Here is a 24,270-nt window from a genome sequence, read left to right as displayed (position 1 = left end):
CTTCCACCTGGCTGCCCCTCCACCCTTCTATCTACCCTTCCACCTGGCTGCCCCTCCACCCTTCTATCTACCCTTCCATCTACCCTTCCACCTGGCTGCCCCTCCACCCTTCTATCTACCCTTCCATCTACCCTTCCACCTGGCTGCCCCTCCAGCCTTCTATCTACCCTTCCACCTGGCTGCCCCTCCACCCTTCTATCTACCCTTCCACCTGGCTGCCCCTCCACCCTTCTATCTACCCTTCCACCTGGCTGCCCCTCCACCCTTCTATCTACCCTTCCACCTGGCTGCCCCTCCACCCTTCTATCTACCCTTCCACCTGGCTGCCCCTCCACCCTTCTATCTACCCTTCCACCTGGCTGCCCCTCCAGCCTTCTATCTACCCTTCCACCTGGCTGCCCCTCCACCCTTCTATCTACCCTTCCACCTGGCTGCCCCTCCACCCTTCTATCTACCCTTCCACCTGGCTGCCCCTCCACCCTTCTATCTACCCTTCCACCTGGCTGCCCCTCCACCCTTCTATCTACCCTTCCACCTGGCTGCCCCTCCACCCTTCCATCTACCCTTCCACCAGGCTGCCCCTCCACCCTTCTATCTACCCTTCCATCTACCCTTCCACCTGGCTGCCCCTCCAGCCTTCTATCTACCCTTCCACCTGGCTGCCCCGCCACCCGTCTATCTACCCTTCCACCTGGCTGCCCCTCCACCCTTCTATCTACCCTTCCACCTGGCTGCCCCTCCACCCTTCTATCTACCCTTCCACCTGGCTGCCCCTCCACCCTTCTATCTACCCTTCCACCTGGCTGCCCCTCCACCCTTCTATCTACCCTTCCACCTGGCTGCCCCTCCAGCCTTCTCTCTACCCTTCTATCTACCCTTCCACCTGGCTGCCCCTCCACCCTTCTATCTACCCTTCTATCTACCCTTCCACCTGGCTGCCCCTCCACCCTTCTATCTACCCTTCCACCTGGCTGCCCCTCCAGCCTTCTATCTACCCTTCCACCTGGCTGCCCCTCCAGCCTTCTATCTACCCTTCCACCTGGCTGCCCCTCCAGCCTTCTATCTACCCTTCCACCTGGCTGCCCCTCCACCCTTCCATCTACCCTTCCACCTGGCTGCCCCTCCACCCTTCTATCTACCCTTCCACCTGGCTGCCCCTCCACCCTTCTATCTACCCTTCCACCTGGCTGCCCCTCCACCCTTCTATCTACCCTTCCACCTGGCTGCCCCTCCACCCTTCTATCTACCCTTCCACCTGGCTGCCCCTCCACCCTTCTATCTACCCTTCCACCTGGCTGCCCCTCCACCCTTCTATCTACCCTTCCACCTGGCTGCCCCTCCACCCTTCTATCTACCCTTCCATCTACCCTTCCACCTGGCTGCCCCTCCACCCTTCTATCTACCCTTCCATCTACCCTTCCACCTGGCTGCCCCTCCACCCTTCTATCTACCCTTCCACCTGGCTGCCCCTCCACCCTTCTATCTACCCTTCCATCTACCCTTCCACCAGGCTGCCCCTCCACCATTCTATCTACCCTTCCATCTACCCTTCCACCTGGCTGCCCCTCCACCCTTCTATCTACCCTTCCACCTGGCTGCCCCTCCACCCTTCTATCTACCCTTCCACCTGGCTGCCCCTCCACCCTTCTATCTACCCTTCCATCTACCCTTCCAGCTGGCTGCCCCTCCACCCTTCTATCTACCCTTCCACCTGGCTGCCCCTCCACCCTTCTATCTACCCTTCCACCTGGCTGCCCCTCCACCCTTCTATCTACCCTTCCACCTGGCTGCCCCTCCACCCTTCTATCTACCCTTCCACCTGGCTGCCCCTCCACCCTTCTATCTACCCTTCCACCTGGCTGCCCCTCCACCCTTCTATCTACCCTTCCACCTGGCTGCCCCTCCACCCTTCTATCTACCCTTCCACCTGGCTGCCCCTCCACCCTTCTATCTACCCTTCCATCTACCCTTCCACCTGGCTGCCCCTCCACCCTTCTATCTACCCTTCCATCTACCCTTCCACCTGGCTGCCCCTCCACCCTTCTATCTACCCTTCCACCTGGCTGCCCCTCCACCCTTCTATCTACCCTTCCATCTACCCTTCCACCTGGCTGCCCCTCCACCCTTCTATCTACCCTTCCATCTACCCTTCCACCTGGCTGCCCCTCCACCCTTCTATCTACCCTTCCACCTGGCTGCCCCTCCACCCTTCTATCTACCTTTCCATCTACCCTTCCACCAGGCTGCCCCTCCACCCTTCTATCTACCCTTCCATCTACCCTTCCACCTGGCTGCCCCTCCACCCTTCTATCTACCCTTCCACCTGGCTGCCCCTCCACCCTTCTATCTACCCTTTCACCTGGCTGCCCCTCCACCCTTCTATCTACCCTTCCACCTGGCTGCCCCTCCACCCTTCTATCTACCCTTCCACCTGGCTGCCCCTCCACCCTTCTATCTACCCTTCCACCTGGCTGCCCCTCCACCCTTCTATCTACCCTTCCACCTGGCTGCCCCTCCACCCTTCTATCTACCCTTCCACCTGGCTGCCCCTCCACCCTTCTATCTACCCTTCCACCTGGCTGCCCCTCCACCCTTCTATCTACCCTTCCACCTGGCTGCCCCTCCACCCTTCTATCTACCCTTCCACCTGGCTGCCCCTCCACCCTTCTATCTACCCTTCCACCTGGCTGCCCCTCCACCCTTCTATCTACCCTTCCACCTGGCTGCCCCTCCACCCTTCTATCTACCCTTCCACCTGGCTGCCCCTCCACCCTTCTATCTACCCTTCCACCTGGCTGCCCCTCCACCCTTCTATCTACCCTTCCATCTACCCTTCCACCTGGCTGCCCCTCCACCCTTCTATCTACCCTTCCATCTACCCTTCCACCTGGCTGCCCCTCCACCCTTCTATCTACCCTTCCACCTGGCTGCCCCTCCACCCTTCTATCTACCCTTCCACCTGGCTGCCCCTCCAGCCTTCTATCTACCCTTCCACCTGGCTGCCCCTCCACCCTTCTATCTACCCTTCCACCTGGCTGCCCCTCCACCCTTCTATCTACCCTTCCACCTGGCTGCCCCTCCACCCTTCTATCTACCCTTCCACCTGGCTGCCCCTCCACCCTTCTATCTACCCTTCCACCTGGCTGCCCCTCCACCCTTCTATCTACCCTTCCACCTGGCTGCCCCTCCAGCCTTCTATCTACCCTTCCACCTGGCTGCCCCTCCACCCTTCTATCTACCCTTCCACCTGGCTGCCCCTCCACCCTTCTATCTACCCTTCCACCTGGCTGCCCCTCCACCCTTCTATCTACCCTTCCACCTGGCTGCCCCTCCACCCTTCTATCTACCCTTCCACCTGGCTGCCCCTCCACCCTTCTATCTACCCTTCCACCTGGCTGCCCCTCCACCCTTCTATCTACCCTTCCACCTGGCTGCCCCTCCACCCTTCTATCTACCCTTCCACCTGGCTGCCCCTCCACCCTTCTATCTACCCTTCCACCTGGCTGCCCCTCCACCCTTCTATCTACCCTTCCACCTGGCTGCCCCTCCACCCTTCTATCTACCCTTCCACCTGGCTGCCCCTCCACCCTTCTATCTACCCTTCCATCTACCCTTCCACCTGGCTGCCCCTCCACCCTTCTATCTACCCTTCCATCTACCCTTCCACCTGGCTGCCCCTCCACCCTTCTATCTACCCTTCCACCTGGCTGCCCCTCCACCCTTCTATCTACCCTTCCATCTACCCTTCCACCTGGCTGCCCCTCCACCCTTCTATCTACCCTTCCATCTACCCTTCCACCTGGCTGCCCCTCCACCCTTCCATCTACCCTTCCACCAGGCTGCCCCTCCACCCTTCTATCTACCCTTCCATCTACCCTTCCACCAGGCTGCCCCTCCACCCTTCTATCTACCCTTCCATCTACCCTTCCACCTGGCTGCCCCTCCACCCTTCTATCTACCCTTCCACCTGGCTGCCCCTCCACCCTTCTATCTACCCTTCCACCTGGCTGCCCCTCCACCCTTCTATCTGCCCCTTCCACCTGGCTGCCCCTCCAGCCTTCTATCTACCCTTCCACCTGGCTGCCCCTCCACCCTTCTATCTACCCTTCCATCTACCCTTCCACCTGGCTGCCCCTCCACCCTTCTATCTACCCTTCCACCTGGCTGCCCCTCCACCCTTCTATCTACCCTTCCACCTGGCTGCCCCTCCACCCTTCTATCTACCCTTTCACCTGGCTGCCCCTCCACCCTTCTATCTACCCTCCCACCTGGCTGCCCCTCCACCCTTCTATCTACCCTTCCACCTGGCTGCCCCTCCACCCTTCTATCTACCCTTCCACCTGGCTGCCCCTCCAGCCTTCTATCTACCCTTCCACCTGGCTGCCCCTCCAGCCTTCTATCTACCCTTCTATCTACCCTTCCACCTGGCTGCCCCTCCACCCTTCTATCTACCCTTCCACCTGGCTGCCCCTCCACCCTTCTATCTACCCTTCCACCTGGCTGCCCCTCCACCCTTCTATCTACCCTTCCCACCTGGCTGCCCCTCCACCCTTCTATCTACCCTTCCACCTGGCTGCCCCTCCACCCTTCTATCTACCCTTCCACCTGGCTGCCCCTCCACCCTTCTATCTACCCTTCCACCTGGCTGCCCCTCCACCCTTCTATCTACCCTTCCACCTGGCTGCCCCTCCACCCTTCTATCTACCCTTCCACCTGGCTGCCCCTCCACCCTTCCATCTACCCTTCCACCTGGCTGCCCCTCCACCCTTCTATCTACCCTTCCACCCCCTGGCTGCCCCTCCACCCTTCTATCTACCCTTCCATCTACCCTTCCACCTGGCTGCCCCTCCACCCTTCTATCTACCCTTCCACCTGGCTGCCCCTCCACCCTTCTATCTACCCTTCCATCTACCCTTCCACCTGGCTGCCCCTCCACCCTTCTATCTACCCTTCCACCTGGCTGCCCCTCCACCCTTCTATCTACCCTTCCACCTGGCTGCCCCTCCACCCTTCTATCTACCCTTCCACCTGGCTGCCCCTCCACCCTTCTATCTACCCTTCCACCTGGCTGCCCCTCCAGCCTTCTATCTACCCTTCCACCTGGCTGCCCCTCCACCCTTCTATCTACCCTTCCACCTGGCTGCCCCTCCACCCTTCTATCTACCCTTCCACCTGGCTGCCCCTCCACCCTTCTATCTACCCTTCCACCTGGCTGCCCCTCCACCCTTCTATCTACCCTTCCACCTGGCTGCCCCTCCACCCTTCTATCTACCCTTCCACCTGGCTGCCCCTCCACCCTTCTATCTACCCTTCCACCTGGCTGCCCCTCCACCCTTCTATCTACCCTTCCACCTGGCTGCCCCTCCACCCTTCTATCTACCCTTCCACCTGGCTGCCCCTCCACCCTTCTATCTACCCTTCCACCTGGCTGCCCCTCCACCCTTCTATCTACCTTCTACCCTTCCACCTGGCTGCCCCTCCACCCTTCTATCTACCCTTCCACCTGGCTGCCCCTCCACCCTTCTATCTACCCTTCCACCTGGCTGCCCCTCCACCCTTCTATCTACCCTTCCATCTACCCTTCCACCTGGCTGCCCCTCCACCCTTCTATCTACCCTTCCACCTGGCTGCCCCTCCACCCTTCTATCTACCCTTCCACCTGGCTGCCCCTCCACCCTTCTATCTACCCTTCCACCTGGCTGCCCCTCCACCCTTCTATCTACCCTTCCACCTGGCTGCCCCTCCACCCTTCTATCTACCCTTCCACCTGGCTGCCCCTCCACCCTTCTATCTACCCTTCCACCTGGCTGCCCCTCCACCCTTCCATCTACCCTTCCACCTGGCTGCCCCTCCACCCTTCTATCTACCCTTCCATCTACCCTTCCACCTGGCTGCCCCTCCACCCTTCTATCTACCCTTCCACCTGGCTGCCCCTCCACCCTTCTATCTACCCTTCCACCTGGCTGCCCCTCCAGCCTTCTATCTACCCTTCCACCTGGCTGCCCCTCCAGCCTTCTATCTACCCTTCCACCTGGCTGCCCCTCCACCCTTCTATCTACCCTTCCACCTGGCTGCCCCTCCACCCTTCTATCTACCCTTCCACCTGGCTGCCCCTCCACCCTTCTATCTACCCTTCCACCTGGCTGCCCCTCCACCCTTCTATCTACCCTTCCACCTGGCTGCCCCTCCACCCTTCTATCTACCCTTCCACCTGGCTGCCCCTCCACCCTTCTATCTACCCTTCCACCTGGCTGCCCCTCCACCCTTCTATCTACCCTTCCACCTGGCTGCCCCTCCACCCTTCTATCTACCCTTCCACCTGGCTGCCCCTCCACCCTTCTATCTACCCTTCCACCTGGCTGCCCCTCCACCCTTCTATCTACCCTTCCACCTGGCTGCCCCTCCACCCTTCTATCTACCCTTCCACCTGGCTGCCCCTCCACCCTTCTATCTACCCTTCCACCTGGCTGCCCCTCCACCCTTCTATCTACCCTTCCACCTGGCTGCCCCTCCACCCTTCTATCTACCCTTCCACCTGGCTGCCCCTCCACCCTTCTATCTACCCTTCCACCTGGCTGCCCCTCCACCCTTCTATCTACCCTTCCATCTACCCTTCCACCTGGCTGCCCCTCCACCCTTCTATCTACCCTTCCATCTACCCTTCCACCTGGCTGCCCCTCCACCCTTCTATCTACCCTTCCACCTGGCTGCCCCTCCACCCTTCTATCTACCCTTCCACCTGGCTGCCCCTCCACCCTTCTATCTACCCTTCCATCTACCCTTCCACCTGGCTGCCCCTCCACCCTTCTATCTACCCTTCCATCTACCCTTCCACCTGGCTGCCCCTCCACCCTTCTATCTACCCTTCCACCTGGCTGCCCCTCCACCCTTCTATCTACCCTTCCATCTACCCTTCCACCTGGCTGCCCCTCCACCCTTCTATCTACCCTTCCACCTGGCTGCCCCTCCACCCTTCTATCTACCCTTCCACCTGGCTGCCCCTCCACCCTTCTATCTACCCTTCCATCTACCCTTCCACCTGGCTGCCCCTCCACCCTTCTATCTACCCTTCCATCTACCCTTCCACCTGGCTGCCCCTCCACCCTTCCATCTACCCTTCCACCAGGCTGCCCCTCCACCCTTCTATCTACCCTTCCATCTACCCTTCCACCTGGCTGCCCCTCCACCCTTCCATCTACCCTTCCACCAGGCTGCCCCCTCCACCCTTCTATCTACCCTTCCATCTACCCTTCCACCAGGCTGCCCCTCCACCCTTCTATCTACCCTTCCATCTACCCTTCCACCAGGCTGCCCCTCCATCTACCCTTCCATCTACCCTTCCACCTGGCTGCCCCTCCACCCTTCTATCTACCCTTCCACCTGGCTGCCCCTCCACCCTTCTATCTACCCTTCCACCTGGCTGCCCCTCCACCCTTCTATCTACCCTTCCACCTGGCTGCCCCTCCACCCTTCCATCTACCCTTCCACCTGGCTGCCCCTCCACCCTTCTATCTACCCTTCCACCTGGCTGCCCCTCCACCCTTCTATCTACCCTTCCACCTGGCTGCCCCTCCACCCTTCTATCTACCCTTCCACCTGGCTGCCCTCCACCCTTCTATCTACCCTTCCACCTGGCTGCCCCTCCACCCTTCTATCTACCCTTCCACCTGGCTGCCCCTCCACCCTTCTATCTACCCTTCCATCTACCCTTCCACCAGGCTGCCCCTCCACCCTTCTATCTACCCTTCCATCTACCCTTCCACCTGGCTGCCCCTCCACCCTTCTATCTACCCTTCCACCTGGCTGCCCCTCCACCCTTCTATCTACCCTTCCACCTGGCTGCCCCTCCACCCTTCTATCTACCCTTCCACCTGGCTGCCCCTCCACCCTTCTATCTACCCTTCCACCTGGCTGCCCCTCCACCCTTCTATCTACCCTTCCACCTGGCTGCCCCTCCACCCTTCTATCTACCCTTCCACCTGGCTGCCCCTCCACCCTTCTATCTACCCTTCCACCTGGCTGCCCCTCCAGCCTTCTATCTACCCTTCCACCTGGCTGCCCCTCCAGCCTTCTATCTACCCTTCCACCTGGCTGCCCCTCCACCCTTCTATCTACCCTTCCACCTGGCTGCCCCTCCACCCTTCTATCTACCCTTCCACCTGGCTGCCCCTCCACCCTTCTATCTACCCTTCCACCTGGCTGCCCCTCCAGCCTTCTATCTACCCTTCCACCTGGCTGCCCCTCCACCCTTCTATCTACCCTTCCACCTGGCTGCCCCTCCAGCCTTCTATCTACCCTTCCACCTGGCTGCCCCTCCAGCCTTCTACCTGGCTGCCCCTCCACCCTTCTACCTGGCTGCCCCTCCACCTGGCTGCCCCTCCACCTGGCTGCCCCTCCACCCTTCTACCTGGCTGCCCCTCCACCTGGCTGCCCCTCCACCCTTCTATCTACCTTCCACCTTGGACAGATATAATATATACCATAGAAATGGTTGTCCACTCAAATGACCTTTTCAATTTGGACACATACACTGAGGGTACAAAACATTAAGAATGCCTGCTCTTTCCATGACATAGACTGACCAGGTGAAAGCTATGACCCCTTATTGATGTCACTTGTTAAATCCACTTCAATCAGTGTAGATGAAGGGGAGGAGACGGGTTAAAGAAGGATTTTTAAGCCTTGAGACAATTGAGACATGGATTGTGTACCATTCCGAGGGTGAAAAATATTTAAGTGCCTTTGAACAGCGTATGGTAGTAGGTGCCAGGCGCACCGGTTTGAGGATGTCAAGAACTGCAACGCTGCTGGGTTTTTCACTCTTAACAGTATCCTGTGTGTATCAAGAATGATCCACCACCCAAAGGACATCCAGCAAACTTGACACAACTGTGGGAAGCATTGGAGTCAACATGGGCCAGCATCCCTGAGGAACGCTTTCGACACCTTGTAGAGTCCATGTCCTGACGAGTTGAGGCTGTTCTGAGGGCAAAGGGGGGGGGGGACCGTCTTTACCCTTCAACTTGGAAAGATACAAAGGATTTCCCCCCCAACTGCCACTATCTTACCCTTCAACATATAGGCTAGGCCTGGAGGAAGGGTTACGAACAAGAAAGGATACTAGTATTGAGGCATTTACCTAGTATGTAACTTCAACTAATGTCATCATGAACATAACATTTAACACTTTTGATTCCTTATAGATAAATCTGTTAACTTACTTCCAGATAAATCCTTTAACTGTTAAAAGCCTAGATTGAGATCTAATCACATCTATCTGACGGGGACAGCCTAGTGGTTAGAGTGGAGGGGCGGCAGGTAGCCTAGTGGTTAGAGTGGAGGGGCGGCAGGTAGTCTAGTGGTTAGAGTGGAGGGGCGGCAGGTAGCCTAGTGGTTAGAGTGGAGGGGAGGCAGGTAGCCTAGTGGTTAGAGTGGAGGGACGGCAGGTAGCCTAGTGGTTAGAGTGGAGGGGCGGCAGGTAGCCTAGTGGTTAGAGTGGAGGGGCAGCAGGTAGCCAAATGGTTAGAGTGGAGTGGAGGGGCGGCAGGTAGCCTAGTGGTTAGAGTGGAGGGGAGGCAGGTAGCCTAGTGGTTAGAGTGAAGGGGAGGCAGGTAGCCTAGTGGTTAGAGTGGAGGGGCGGCAGGTAGCCTAGTGGTTAGAGTGGAGGGGAGGCAGGTAGCCTTGTGGTTAGAGTGGAGGGACAGCAGGTAGACTAGTGGTTAGAGTGGAGGGGCGGCAGGTAGCCTAGTGGTTAGAGTGGAGGGACGGCAGGTAGCCTAGTGGTTAGAGTGGAGGGGCGGCAGGTAGCCTAGTGGTTAGAGTGGAGAGGCGGCAGGTAGCCTAGTGGTTAGAGTGGAGGGGAGGCAGGTAGCCTAGCGGTTAGAGTGGAGGGGCGGCAGGTAGCCTAGTGGTTAGAGTGGAGGGGAGGCAGGTAGCCTAGTGGTTAGAGTGGAGGGACGGCAGGTAGCCTAGTGGTTAGAGTGGAGGGGAGGCAGGTAGCCTTGTGGTTAGAGTGGAGGGGAGGCAGGTAGCCTAGTGGTTAGAGTGGAGGGGCGGCAGGTAGCCTAGTGGTTAGAGTGGAGGGACGGCAGGTAGCCTAGTGGTTAGAGTGGAGGGGCGGCAGGTAGCCTAGTGGTTAGAGTGGAGAGGCGGCAGGTAGCCTAGTGGTTAGAGTGGAGGGGAGGCAGGTAGCCTAGTGGTTAGAGTGGAGGGCAGGCAGGTAGCCTAGTGGTTAGAGTGGAGGGTCAGTAACCGAAAGGTTGCTAGATCGAATCCCTGAGCTGACAAGGTATAATTCTGTCGTTCTGCCCCTGAACAAGGCAGTTAACCCACTGTTCCCCGGTAGGCCGTCATTGTAAATAAGAATTTGTTCTTAACTGACTTGCCTAGTTAAATAAAGGTCAAAGGTCTATCTGATCTCTATCAGTCTAGGGACTATAGCACAACCACATGCACTCCTCTGCATCTGTTGGACACCATTTACATGTGAATCAGTAGGGAGTCATTTAGCAGACTTTCTGATCCAGAGCCACTACAGTAGTGAGTCATTTAGCAGACTCTCTGATCCAGAGCCACTACAGTAGTGAGTCATTTAACAGACTCTCTGATTCAGAGCCACTTAGAGTAGTGAGTCATTTAGCAGACTCTCTGATCCATAGCCACTTACAGTGGTGAGTCATTTAGCAGACTCTCTGATCCAGAGCCACTACAGTAGTGAGTCATTTAGCAGACTCTCTGATCCAGAGCCACTACAGTAGTGAGTCATTTAACAGACTCTCTGATTCAGAGCCACTACAGTAGTGAGTCATTTAGCAGACTCTCTGATCCAGAGCCACTACAGTAGTGAGTCATTTAGCAGACTCTCTGATCCAGAGCCACTACAGTAGTGAGTCATTTAACAGACTCTCTGATTCAGAGCCACTTAGAGTAGTGAGTCATTTAGCAGACTCTCTGATCCAGAGCCACTACAGTAGTGAGTCATTTAGCAGACTCTCTGATCCAGAGCCACTACAGTAGTGAGTGCATACATTTCCATACTGGTCCCCCGTGGGGAATCGAACCCACAACCCTCGGGTATCACAGAGGCCATTGTGAAATAGGGGACAGACAGTGCAATTCTCTATATCCAAGTCCACTGTCTCAAGACCATAGGTCCTTTGTCTGTCTAGCTCTGGCCAGTCCCAGGGGGCCGTGGGGTGAGGTGGTAACCACCCCCATCCTGCTGGAGATCGGGTGCTAGTCAAGGTGTCGGAGGAGGGGGTTGGTGGTCAGGGTGCCATAGGCCAGCTCTGGCCCAGGGGCGATAGCACAATAGCCAGGGATAACGTATGCAAGACATGGATGAGATCCATGGGAAACGGTGGTGGGAAGAACATCTGGACCCTGACCTCTGGGCCATAACCCCTTGGAGGCTTTGCTGCTTACACAATACTGGGAGAGGGAATGGAGAGACACTGCGGAGGGGACTGGACAGGGACCATCGTGATGCCAAATGTGACAATGACCACAAAGAGTTGGTAAGACAGCACACACAGGACCAGGATAGGGATGGAGAGGGGGGGGCTGGGGAGTAGAGGGACGTCTGTTTAGGAAACAAGGGTCAGGCCGTACTGTTCGGGCACGGACGGAGAGAAAGAGCAAGAACACATTAAAAGATGTCAGTGCATATACAAAATAAGCCCCTCCCCCACTCCCTCCCTGATGTTTCACAACTACACAGGAGCCAGAAACTCCCCAGGCCACTGATGTTTCACAACTACACAGGAGCCAGAAACTCCCCAGGCCACTGATGTTTCACAACTACACAGGAGCCAGAAACTCCCCAGGCCACTGATGTTTCACAACTACACAGGAGCCAGAAACTCCCCAGGCCACTGATGTTTCACAACTACACAGGAGCCAGAAACTCCCCAGGCCACTGATGTTTCACAACTACACAGGAGCCAGAAACTCCCCAGGCCACTGATGTTTCACAACTACACAGGAGCCAGAAACTCCCCAGGCCACTGATGTTTCACAACTACACAGGAGCCAGAAACTCCCCAGGCCACTGATGTTTTACAACTACACAGGAGCCAGAAACTCCCCAGGCCACTGATGTTTCACAACTACACAGGAGCCAGAAACTCCCCAGGCCACTGATGTTTCACAACTACACAGGAGCCAGAAACTCCCCAGGCCACTGATGTTTCACAACTACACAGGAGCCAGAAACTCCCCAGGCCACTGATGTTTCACAACTACACAGGAGCCAGAAACTCCCCAGGCCACTGATGTTCAAAAACTACACAGGAGCCAGAAACTCCCCAGGCCACTGATGTTTCACAACTACACAGGAGCCAGAAACTCCCCAGGCCACTGATGTTTCACAACTACACAGGAGCCAGAAACTCCCCAGGCCACTGATGTTTCACAACTACACAGGAGCCAGAAACTCCCCAGGCCACTGATGTTTCACAACTACACAGGAGCCAGAAACTCCCCAGGCCACTGACGTTTCATTCTGTGTCCTCAAGCTGGAGTTCTACACCCACCTTCACCCAATCTATACCTATACCCAATCTATACCTATACCCAATCTATATCTATACCCAATCTATATCTATACCTACCTATACTTACACCCACCTATACCCAATCTATGTTTATACCGAATCTATATCTATACCCACCTATACCCAATCTATACCCACACCCACCTATACCCAATCTATACTTTTACCCACCTACATCCAATCTATGTCTATACCCAATCTATATCTATGCCCACCTATACCCAATCTATATCTATACCCAATCTATGTCTATACCCAATCTATATCTACACCCGCCTATACCAAAATGTATACTTACACCCACCTATACCCAATCTATACTTATACCCACCTATACCCAATCTATAACTATACCCAATCTATACTTATACCCACCTATACCCAATCTATAACTATACCCACCTATACCCAATCTATACCCACACCCGCCTATACTTGTACCCACCTATACTTATACCCGCCTACACCAAAATGTATACTTACACCCACCTATACCCAATCTATGTTTATACCCAATCTATATCTATACCCACCTATACCCAATCTATGTTTATACCCAATCTATGTCTATACCCACCTATACCCAATCTATACCTATACCCACCTATACCCAATCTATGTTTAAACCCAATCTATATCTATACCCACCTATACCCAAACTGTCTATATCTATACCCACCTATACCCACATATACCCAATCTTTACTTATACCCATCTATACCCAATCTATATCTATACCCACCTATACTTATACCCACATATACCCAATCTTTACTTATACCCATCTTTTCCCAATCTATACCCAATCTATAACTATACCCACCTATAACTATACCCACCTATACCCAATCTATACCCACACCCACCTATACCCAATCTATACTTTTAACCACCTACATCCAATCTATGTCTATACCCAATCTATATCTATGCCCACCTATACCCAATCTATACTTATACCCAATCTATATCTATACCCAATCTATGTCTATACCCAATCTATGTCTATACCCAATCTATGTCTACACCCGCCTATACCCAATCTATACTTATACCCATCTATACCTATACCCAATCTATAGTTATACCCAATCTATACTTATACCCATCTATACCCAATCTATGTCTATACCCAATCTATGTCTATACCCGCCTATACCCAATCTATACCTAAACCCAATCTATACCTATACCCACCTGTTCCCAATCTATACCCAATCTTGACCTATACCCAATCTATATCTATACCCGCCTACACCCAATCTATACCTATACCCACCTGTACCCAATCTATATCTATACCCACCTATACCCAATCTTTACTTATACCCATCTATATCTATACCCGCCTATACCCAATCTTTACTTATACCCAATCTATGTCTATACCAAAATCTATACTTATACCCACCTGTTCCCAATCTATACCAAATCTATACTTATACCCACCTATACTATACCCAATCTATGTATTTACAAAATCTATATCTATACCCACCTATACCCAATCTATGTCTATTCCCAATCTATATCGATACCCACCTGTACCCAATCTATATCTATACCCAATCTATGTCTATACCCGCCTATACCCAATCTATATTTATACCCACCTATACCCAATCTATACTTATACCCATCTATACCCAATCTATACCTATACCCACCTATACCCAATCTATACCTATACCCACCTGTACCCAATCTATACCTATACCCAATCTATATCTATACCACCTATACCCAATCACAGATCACTGCACCTGTACATAGCCCATCCCCATGCTGTATTTATTTATTTATCTTGCTCCTTTGCACCCCAGTATCTCTACTTACACATTCATCTTCTGCACATCTACCATTCCAGTGTTTAATTGCTATATTGAAATTACTTCACCACCATGGCCTATTTATTGCCTTAACTCCCTTATCTTACCTCATTTGCACTCACTGTATATAGACTTATTGTTTTCTTTTGTTCTACTGTATTATTGACTGTATGTTTTGTTTATTCCATGTGTAACTCTCTGTTGTTGTATGTGTCGAATTGCTATGCTTTATCTTGGCCAGGTCACAGTTGCAAATGAGAACTTGTTTTCAACTAGCCTACCTGGTTAAATAAAGGTAACATTTTAAAAAAATAAAATAAAATATAACCTATATCTATACCCAATCTATACCTATACCCAATCTATACCCGCCTATACCCAATCTATACATTTACATTTACATTTTAGTCATTTAGCAGACGCTCTTATCCAGAGCGACTTACACTAGTGAATGCATCCATTTCATTTTTTTTTTCTTCCCCCGTACTGGTCCCCCTGTGGGAATCTATACCTACTGTAACTATCACTCACCCAGGCCACTGATGGTGTATTCTGTGTCCTCAGGCTGGAGCTGGATGGAGGGCTGTTCTGGTTGACCCTCCTCATGGTAACAGAGCCGGTAACCCTGGACGACCACGGAGCCTGGAGATGGCTGCCAACGAACCAAGATGGAGGTGCAGTTGAGAGGCTCCAGTTGCTGTAGCAGTGGGGCTGGTGGCACTGTGGGGACACAGGAAGGAGAGTCGGTATGAAGAGGATGATGAAGGACACATACTGGCACCACTCAAACACATAGATCCCCTGAACGCAGCTCACTCTCCAGATCCCAATCACCTAAATTCTAATCACCTGTTCACACACCTATATGTCATTATCACACACTATTTAGTTCAGTTCTTTACACCCCATCACTGTGAGGTATTGTTTGTTTTGTGACACACGTCTGTCTGAGCTCTGTTTTTCCCGTGATTTACTCCTCCTTTGTATGATAGTGAGGCAGGCAAAAACTAACAACGCCTTTTTGCCTTTTCCCTGCCCTGTACTTTAGCCTATCAGATTTCCTGTTACCATTATTAATGGAGGTATTGGGTTAGGCTGTGATATTAGTTACCATTATTAATGGAGGTATTGGGTTAGGCTGTGATATTAGTTACCATTATTAATGGAGGTATTGGGTTAGGGTTAGGCTGTGATATTAGTTACCATTATTAATGGAGGTATTGGGTTAGGGTGTGATATTAGTTACCATTATTAATGGAGGTTTTGGGTTAGGCTGTGATATTAGTTACCATTATTAATGGAGGTATTGGGTTAGGGTTAGGCTGTGATATTAGTTACCATTATTAATGGAGGTATTGGGTTAGGGTGTGATATTAGTTACCATTATTAATGGAGGTTTTGGGTTAGGCTGTGATATTAGTTACCATTATTAATGGAGGTATTGGGTTAGGCTGTGATATTAGTTACCATTATTAATGGAGGTATTGGGTTAGGGTTAGGGTGTGATATTAGTTACCATTATTAATGGAGGTTTTGGGTTAGGCTGTGATATTAGTTACCATTATTAATGGAGGTATTGGGTTAGGCTGTGATATTAGTTACCATTATTAATGGAGGTATTGGGTTAGGCTGTGATATTAGTTACCATTATTAATGGAGGTATTGGGTTAGGCTGTGATATTAGTTACCATTATTAATGGAGGTATTGGGTTAGGGTTAGGCTGTGATATTAGTTACCATTATTAATGGAGGTATTGGGTTAGGCTGTGATATTAGTTACCATTATTAATGGAGGTATTGGGTTAGGGTTAGGCTGTGATATTAGTTACCATTATTAATGGAGGTATTGGGTTAGGCTGTGATATTAGTTACCATTATTAATGGAGGTATTGGGTTAGGCTGTGATATTAGTTACCATTATTAATGGAGGTATTGGGTTAGGCTGTGATATTAGTTACCTTTATTAATGGAGGTTTTGGGAGTGCGGTGGGAGGTCCAGGAGGAGGCTTCACACCACCCCACCCTGGTGGCTGCAGCGATCCGGAGAAGGTAGATGGTATCAGGCTGAAGGTCTCCCAGGAGGTACTGGGTGTTGTTCTGGGCCAGCTCCACAGACAAAACCGTGGCGTCTGCAGCCGTGCGGTAGGAGAGGCGGTAGGCCCAGATGTTACCACGGGACAGTTTGGTGGACAGAGGTTGCCACGACACCTGGATGTCTGTAGGGCTGTGGCTGGTCAGACTGAGCTCCGGGGTACGCAACGGTACTGAGGGAAACAGGAAGAGCGATATCATATACATCATTATATTTTAGTCATTTAACAGATGCTCTTTTCCAAAGCGACTTCCAATCAGTGCATCAACTGAACTGGGTAAAACAATCACATAATCTGTTTAACATCATTACAAGGTAAAAACCTTCTTCAGAAGAGCCACTATCTGAAAAATCATGCAAGTGAATATGTATATTCAATATAATAAATAGTAATATAATAATACATCGACTCACATCGTTTACCTCAATATTACCTCAATATTACCTCAATATTACCTCAATATTACCTCAATATTATCTCAAATGAAGTGAGTTAGTGACAGGAATCATTGAGTCCCTGTCCTCTACTGCTCAATTCAATTCAAGTATATTTTATTGGTGTGAAGAAAGTATACAAATTTGTATGGCTCTACTCACCGTCCTCCAGAGTGTGTTGACAGACTTGGTCAGACATACGGCTAGCTCCCATGGGCATATAGGCCACAATGTAGAAAGAGTAGTTCCAGGCTGGCTCCAAGTCATCTATGATGTAGCTGGTCGTGTCGTTGCCGATCACTGCCTGATACTCTTCATTGTTTAGTCCTGGAATGCATAGGGAGGAGATGAAAAGCATAGGTTGGATAGGTAATGTTTAAGATGCCTAAAATGTAGGGCTCCCTTTAAAAAAAGGGAAATACCCTCAATGGGACCTGGTTAAATAAATGAGAAATAAAATGAATAAAATAGATATAAAAAATTTAAAAAAAGACCAGAGATCTTCATAACCCTGTGGTGTATAAACAAATTGTATTCACTGTTTGGGTAAACTACCCAGCAAACCAAAAATGGTTCTGTGAACGTTGCTCTCACATTTTGTTTGCGACATATTTTGAGCATACTGTCTTATTACATTACCTGGAAACCTAATTAGAACTTTTGGGGAATGTTCTGTGGGTGGTTGTTACAGATGTTGTGCACAACATTATAGTTAATGTTAGGATAGTGTTCTACGGATATTTCATTTAAAAACATTGTTGGAATGTTTTTTGGGATGTTATCATCCTAACGTTAGATAGAACCACCACCCTTGAAACAGAACTGGAAAATGGCAACATCATTTTGTAGATAATTGTAATTAAGTTGAAGAATTTGTGATCTACAACTTGTAAAAATAGCAAATTAATTAAATATTATAAATTTAAAAAAAAGCTAAAATTTTTAAATCGTAGCTCATTTTGGGTAATTTCCCCTAGCAACATTATGAGGTTGCCATGTTAAATCTTGGTTACCTTTGTTACACACATTCCATTGTCCATGTTTGCAGAAAGAAACGTACATACCGGACCGGAGGAATCCCAAAATAATGCAAGATAAGAAGCTGTTGAAACACGCTAAATAGCAACAACAACAAAAATCTCAGATGCCAGAACAGTATTTTATTTAGTTGTCGGGACCCTTGCATATTTTGAGGGCTGTGTAAGCTAGCAAACGTTGACCTGTCTTTAGTTTGGCTAGCAGGAAAGAGCAATGATGGCCCTTGTAGGCTAAGTACAGCTGCCCAAAGGGCCTTATATTAACCGAGAAGATCTGTGAGCCAGTGTGCAACAAAAGTAACCAAAGTGAAACTGTGTTTTTGATGCTAAATATCATAACTTTGAATAAAGAAAAAAAAGAATGGCTACTTTTACAAGTCTTGAATCATTCATGCTCATAATACTATCTACATAATGTTGTAGTTCAGTTTTCTGGGTCACGGAGCAACACATTTTTGGTAGGTGTCCCTTAGACTATTACAGGGAATCTTAGCTAAAGTTCCGGGAATGTTTCTGGTTTGCTGGGGAATCTTTCTGCTAATAGTCTCTTTTGCCCCTCAGATTTTCTGTAAACATTGACCTAATGCAGAGCAGAGTCACATTCCCTGTGACATGTCTTTCCTGCCCACAGGCCTCAAACAGTCCTAACCTGCGACATGTCTTTCCTGCCCACAGGCCTCAAACAGTCCTAACCTGCGACATGTCTTTCCTGCCCACAGGCCTCAAACAGTCCTAACCTGCGACATGTCTTTCCTGCCCACAGGCCTGAAACGTTAATTTTTCCTGCCCACAGGCCTCAAACAGTCCTAACCTGCGACATGTCTTTCCTGCCCACAGGCCTCAAACAGTCCTAACCTGCGACATGTCTTTCCTGCCCACAGGCCTGAAACAGTCCTAACCTGTGAGTTAAAGAAAAACATTTTGTTTACTTTTGTCTGCATCCCCTTTTTAAGAGTGTTTTTTTTAGCAACTGTCAGCAATTATTGTTGTTTAAAATTTCAGTTAACTAATGTTTGTAGATCATCTTCAGATTATAAAACATGAGCTGGCGCACACCCAGAAAAATGTGTTTGTGTGGAGGTGCTGACTAATGGCGAATAAACTATAAACTATCAAAATAAAGAAAGTCGCACACTCCATATATAAACTCCCAGGAATTTAATGGGTATTTACCAACATTTCGGCATCACTGTGCCTTCCTCAGGGTCTCCTTGTCTAACATTACAAGTGTTTGGAGGTCTGTTTGGTCTGGAGTAGTAGACCTATTAAGTAAGTCCTATTTCAAAACCATTATATCAGGCTTAAAGAAAATGGTTTCCCTGTCCCTTTAAGAGCGAGAGCGGTGTGGTTGAGAAGGTTGAGTGTGGACAATGGCACACCGTGGCTGTTGTTTATTTTTGGAGCATTGGCCATTCTTCCTGCTTAAACCTCGACCTCACCGTGGCGACAACAGATGGCCTCCAAGGAAAGCTGGTCACACATTAGACTATTAGAACCGTAGAGGTTAGAGCCCTGCCTGCCTCCATAGCCTATTGAGATGGACTCGCCTAACCCTAACACTTTCACTCCTTTCAATACCTTCATTGTGAAGTTCAACCACAATTTGCAACACTTCTCAGTTAACTTTTTGCGCCTGTAACCTATTGGTACAAAATAAAACATATTTAAAATTAAATTATTTTCTGGACAGAAAAGATGAATGTATGAAGAAAAACAACAACTTTTCCACACCTCTGTTATTCTCGCCAGTGATTTCTTTAGAGCGCCCACATATCAAACAATATTTGAATCGTCATCATGTTTTAACCAGAAAGTCCCTTGAGATAAATCATCTCTTTTCCTAGAGAGATCAGATAGCTGTGACTTGTGGACATTCCTTTTGTCATCTATCCTTATAACCCTACATGCTAATTTCTCCCTCTCCCTGTCTTTACTCCTGCCTTCAGCCTTCATGTAGGGTACAGAGTATGTGATGACTTAGTCAGCATTATACAGATGTAGGATCTAGAGGTCGACCGATTAATCGGAATGGCCGATTAATTAGGGCCGATTTCAAGTTTTCATAACAATTGCAAATCGGGTATTTTTGGCCACCGATTTTCCGATTTTTTACATTAAAAAAAAGAAACAAATAATAATATTTTTTAACTAGGCAAGTCAGTTAAGAACAAATTCTTATTTTCAATGACGGCCTACCAGGGAACGGTGGGTTAACTGCCTTGTTCAGGGGCAGAACGACAGATTTGTACCTTGTCAGCTCGGGGATTCAATCTTGCAACCTTACGGTTAACTAGTCCAACGCTCTAACCACCTGCTTTACATTGCACTCCACGAGGAGCCTGCCTGTTACGCGAATGCAGTAAGAAGCCAAGGTAAGTTGCTAGCTAGCATTAAACTTATCTTATAAAAAACAATCAATCATAATCACCAGTTAACTACACATGGTTGATGATATTACTAGTTTATCTAGCCTGTCCTGCGTTGCATATAATCGATGCATTCGCGAAAAAGGACTGTCGTTGCTCCAACGTGTACCTAACCATAAACATCAATGTCTTTCTTAAAATCAATACACAAGTATATATTTTTAAACCTGCATATTCAGTTAATATTGCCTGCTAACATGAATTTCTTTTAACTAGGGAAAATGTGTCACCTCTGCAACAGAGTCAGGGTATATGCAGCAGTTTGGGCCGCCTGGCTCGTTGCGAACTGTGTGAAGACTATTTCTTCCTAACAAAGGACAGCCGACTTCGCCAAACGGGGGATGATTTAACAAAAGCGCATTTGTGAAAAAAGCACAATCGTTGCACGACTGTACCTAACCATAAACATCAATGCCTTTCTTAAAATCAGTACACAGAAGTATATATTTTTAAACATGCATATTTAGCTAAAAGAAATCCAGGTTAGCAGGCAATATTAACCAGGTGAAATTGTGTCAGTTCTCTTGCGTTCATTGCACGCAGAATCAGGGTATATGCAACAGTTTGGGCCGCCTGGCTCGTTCCGAACTAATTTGCCAGAATTTTACGTAATTATGACATAACATTGAAGGTTGTGCAATGTAACAGGAATATTTAGACTTATGGATGCCACCCGTTAGATAAAATACGGAACGGTTCCGTATTTCACTGAAGAAATAAACGTTTTGTTTTCGAGATGATAGTTTCCGGATTCGACCATATTAATGAACTAAGGCTCGTATTTCTGTGTGTTTATTATATTATAATTAAGTCTATGATTTGATAGAGCAGTCTGACTGAGCGGTGGTAGGCAGCAGCAGGCTCGTAAGCATTCATTCAAACATCACTTTCGTGCGTTTTGCCAGCAGCCCTTCGCAATTCTTCAAGCATTGCGCTGTTTATGACTTCAAGCCTATCAACTCCCAAGATTAGGCTGGTGTAACCGATGTGAAATGGCTAGCTAGTTAGCGGGGTGCGCGCTAATAGCGTTTCAAACGTCACTCGCTCTGAGACTTGGAGTAGTTGTTCCCCTTACTCTGCATGGGTAACGCTGCTTCGAGGGTGGCTGTTGTCGATGTGTTCCTGGTTTGAGCCCAGGTAGGGGAATATTGAAGACTCATGTTAAAAGGAACCACCAGCTTTCATATGTTCTCATGTTCTGAAAGAGGCACTTAAACGTTAGCTTTCTTACATGGCGCATATTGCACTTTTACTTTCTTCTCCAACACTTTGTTTTTGCATTATTTAAACCAAATTGAACATGTTTCATTATTTATTTGAGGCTAAATTGATAGTATTTATGTATTATATTAAGTTAAAATAAGTGTTAATTCAGTATTGTTGTAATTGTCATTATTACAAATAAATTTAAAAAAAAAAATAAATAATATAAAATAAAAAAAAAATAAAATAAAAAAAATATTTTTTAAATCGGCAGATTAATCGGTATCGGCTTTTTTGGTCCTCCAATAATTGGTATCGGCGTTGAAAAATCATAATCGGTCGACCTCTAGTAGGATCTTAATTTGATCACTATTTTGTTGCTGAGAATTTTCCTGCACGGCAGGAAATGCAAACTTGCAATGTTTTTGAGGTTTAAAAAGGCTTCTAAAGTTTGTAATTTCCACTTTGAAACTTCAGACTTGATTTGCCCTAACGAAACATTTATCAACCCCTACAAAAAATGTCCATTAATTAGAATCCACATAATAATAATTCTTGTTGCTGCAGGATTATTTTCCTGCTGTACCAAACTTGCTCAAATTAAGATCCTACATCTGTAATAGGACATTATAAAGGCTCATATACTCTTATAACAAATAATTTACCCTCAGCCTTCATGTAGTGTACAGAGTAAGCAATGACTTTATCAGCGTTGTAGACGGGTCTCTCCCAGGCCAGTAGGATGGCTGAGGAGGAGATGGTTTCAGCGTGGATGTTCCTGGGCGCGCTGGGCCGGTCCTCAGACATCACCACGATGAGGCGTGCCAGGGACAGAACACTGCCCTGTTCATTCTCCGCCACACACTGGTAGATGGCATCATCCTCCGGGGTAATCTGAGTGATCACCAGTTTACTGTGGACGGAAACACAGACTTAGTGAACATCGAGTACAATCAGGAAATGGGGTGGTGGGGATTTTTTTCTCTCCCAATTCCCCTTTATACAGTTTTTATTATGTATACATTGTGATTAGGTTTCCTCAAATTTATTGTAGGGCACTATTACTACTACAATCTGTTCTTGTTATACTGAAACTGTGAAGTTTTCTGATCCAAAAGAAAATGAAATAGCTAAATCTATTTTGATTTGTTTAGGGATAAGTGGTGAATTGTCTAATAAGTTTAATAAGGTGGAATAGGTTAAGGTTCTACCTGTTGTACATCTTGATCCTGCCGTTCAGGTGTACCTCCTCTCCATTTTTCAGCCAGGTGATGCGAGGTGGGGGCACACCCTGAGCCTGGCACATGAAACGGGCAGTGCCAGCCCTGGGACGAGTCTGGCTCTCTGGCCTCTCCACCATGGATGGAGGCTCTGGAGGGACATAACAATGGGTAGATGAGGTTAGTTTCCCCCTTTAACTGGTAGATGAGGTTAGTTTCCCCTCTTTAACAGGTAGATGAGGTTAGTTTCCCCTCTTTAACAGGTAGATGAGGTTAGTTTCCCCCTAACTGGTAGATGAGGTTAGTTTCCCCTCTTTAACTGGTAGATGAGGTTAGTTTCCCCCTAACTGGTAGATGAGGTTAGTTTCCCCCCCTTTAACTGGTAGATGAGGTTAGTTTCCCCCCCTTTAACTGGTAGATGAGATTAGTTCCCCCCCTTTAACTGGTAGATGAGGTTAGTTTCCCCCCTTTAACTGGTAGATGAGGTTAGTTTCCCCCTTTAACTGGTAGATGAGATTAGTTTCCCCCTTTAACAGGTAGATGAGGTTAGTTTCCCCTCTTTAACAGGTAGATGAGGTTAGTTTCCCCTCTTTAACTGGTAGATGAGGTTAGTTTCCCCTCTTTAACTGGTAGATGAGGTTAGTTTCCCTCTTTAACTGGTAGATGAGGTTAGTTTCCCTCTAACAGGTAGATGAGGTTAGTTTCCCTCTTTAACTGGTAGATGAGGTTAGTTTCCCTCTTTAACTGGTAGATGAGGTTAGTTTCCCTCTTTAACTGGTAGATGAGGTTAGTTTCCCCCCCTTTAACTGGTAGATGAGATTAGTTCCCCCCCTTTAACTGGTAGATGAGGTTAGTTTCCCCCCCCTTTAACTGGTAGATGAGGTTAGTTTCCCCCCCTTTAACTGGTAGATGAGGTTAGTTTCCCTCTAACTGGTAGATGAGGTTAGTTTCCCTCTTTAACTGGTAGATGAGGTTAGTTTCCCTCTTTAACTGGTAGATGAGGTTAGTTTCCCCCCTTTAACTGGTAGATGAGGTTAGTTTCCCCTCTTTAACTGGTAGATGAGGTTAGTTTCCCTCTTTAACAGGTAGATGAGGTTAGTTTCCCTCTTTAACAGGTAGATGAGGTTAGTTTCCCTCTTTAACTGGTAGATGAGATTAGTTTCCCCTCTTTAACAGGTAGATGAGGTTAGTTTCCCCCTTTAACTGGTAGATGAGGTTAGTTTCCCCCTTTAACTGGTAGATGAGATTAGTTTCCCCCTTTAACAGGTAGATGAGGTTAGTTTCCCCTCTTTAACAGGTAGATGAGGTTAGTTTCCCCTCTTTAACAGGTAGATGAGGTTAGTTTCCCCTCTTTAACTGGTAGATGAGGTTAGTTTCCCCTCTTTAACTGGTAGATGAGGTTAGTTTCCCTCTTTAACTGGTAGATGAGGTTAGTTTCCCTCTTTAACTGGTAGATGAGGTTAGTTTCCCTCT

The 24,270-nt window shown here is 49.0% G+C and overlaps 1 protein-coding gene across 2 annotated transcripts in view; it reads right to left on the bottom strand.

The window, feature by feature from the left end:
- The window catches only part of LOC106561776 (protogenin B), a 62,065-nt gene that overhangs the window by 24,907 nt on the left and 12,888 nt on the right, over positions 1-24,270 (bottom strand). For both annotated transcript variants that reach the window (XR_006757115.1, XM_045688632.1), the window contains exons 7-11: positions 22,789-22,948; positions 22,243-22,490; positions 17,074-17,238; positions 16,343-16,648; positions 14,916-15,104 (exon numbers count right to left, since the gene is read on the bottom strand). Coding sequence is in view for 1 of the 2 variants with exons in the window: in XM_045688632.1 (XP_045544588.1) it covers positions 14,916-15,104; positions 16,343-16,648; positions 17,074-17,238; positions 22,243-22,490; positions 22,789-22,948 (1,068 nt within the window). In the remaining variant the exon portion in view is untranslated. The remainder of the gene's footprint in view (positions 1-14,915; positions 15,105-16,342; positions 16,649-17,073; positions 17,239-22,242; positions 22,491-22,788; positions 22,949-24,270) is intronic.

The sequence above is a fragment of the Salmo salar genome, chromosome ssa10, assembly GCF_905237065.1.
Source record: "Salmo salar chromosome ssa10, Ssal_v3.1, whole genome shotgun sequence".
Taxonomy (NCBI): Eukaryota; Metazoa; Chordata; class Actinopteri; order Salmoniformes; family Salmonidae; genus Salmo; species Salmo salar.
This window is presented reverse-complemented; position numbering and strand designations above follow the sequence as displayed.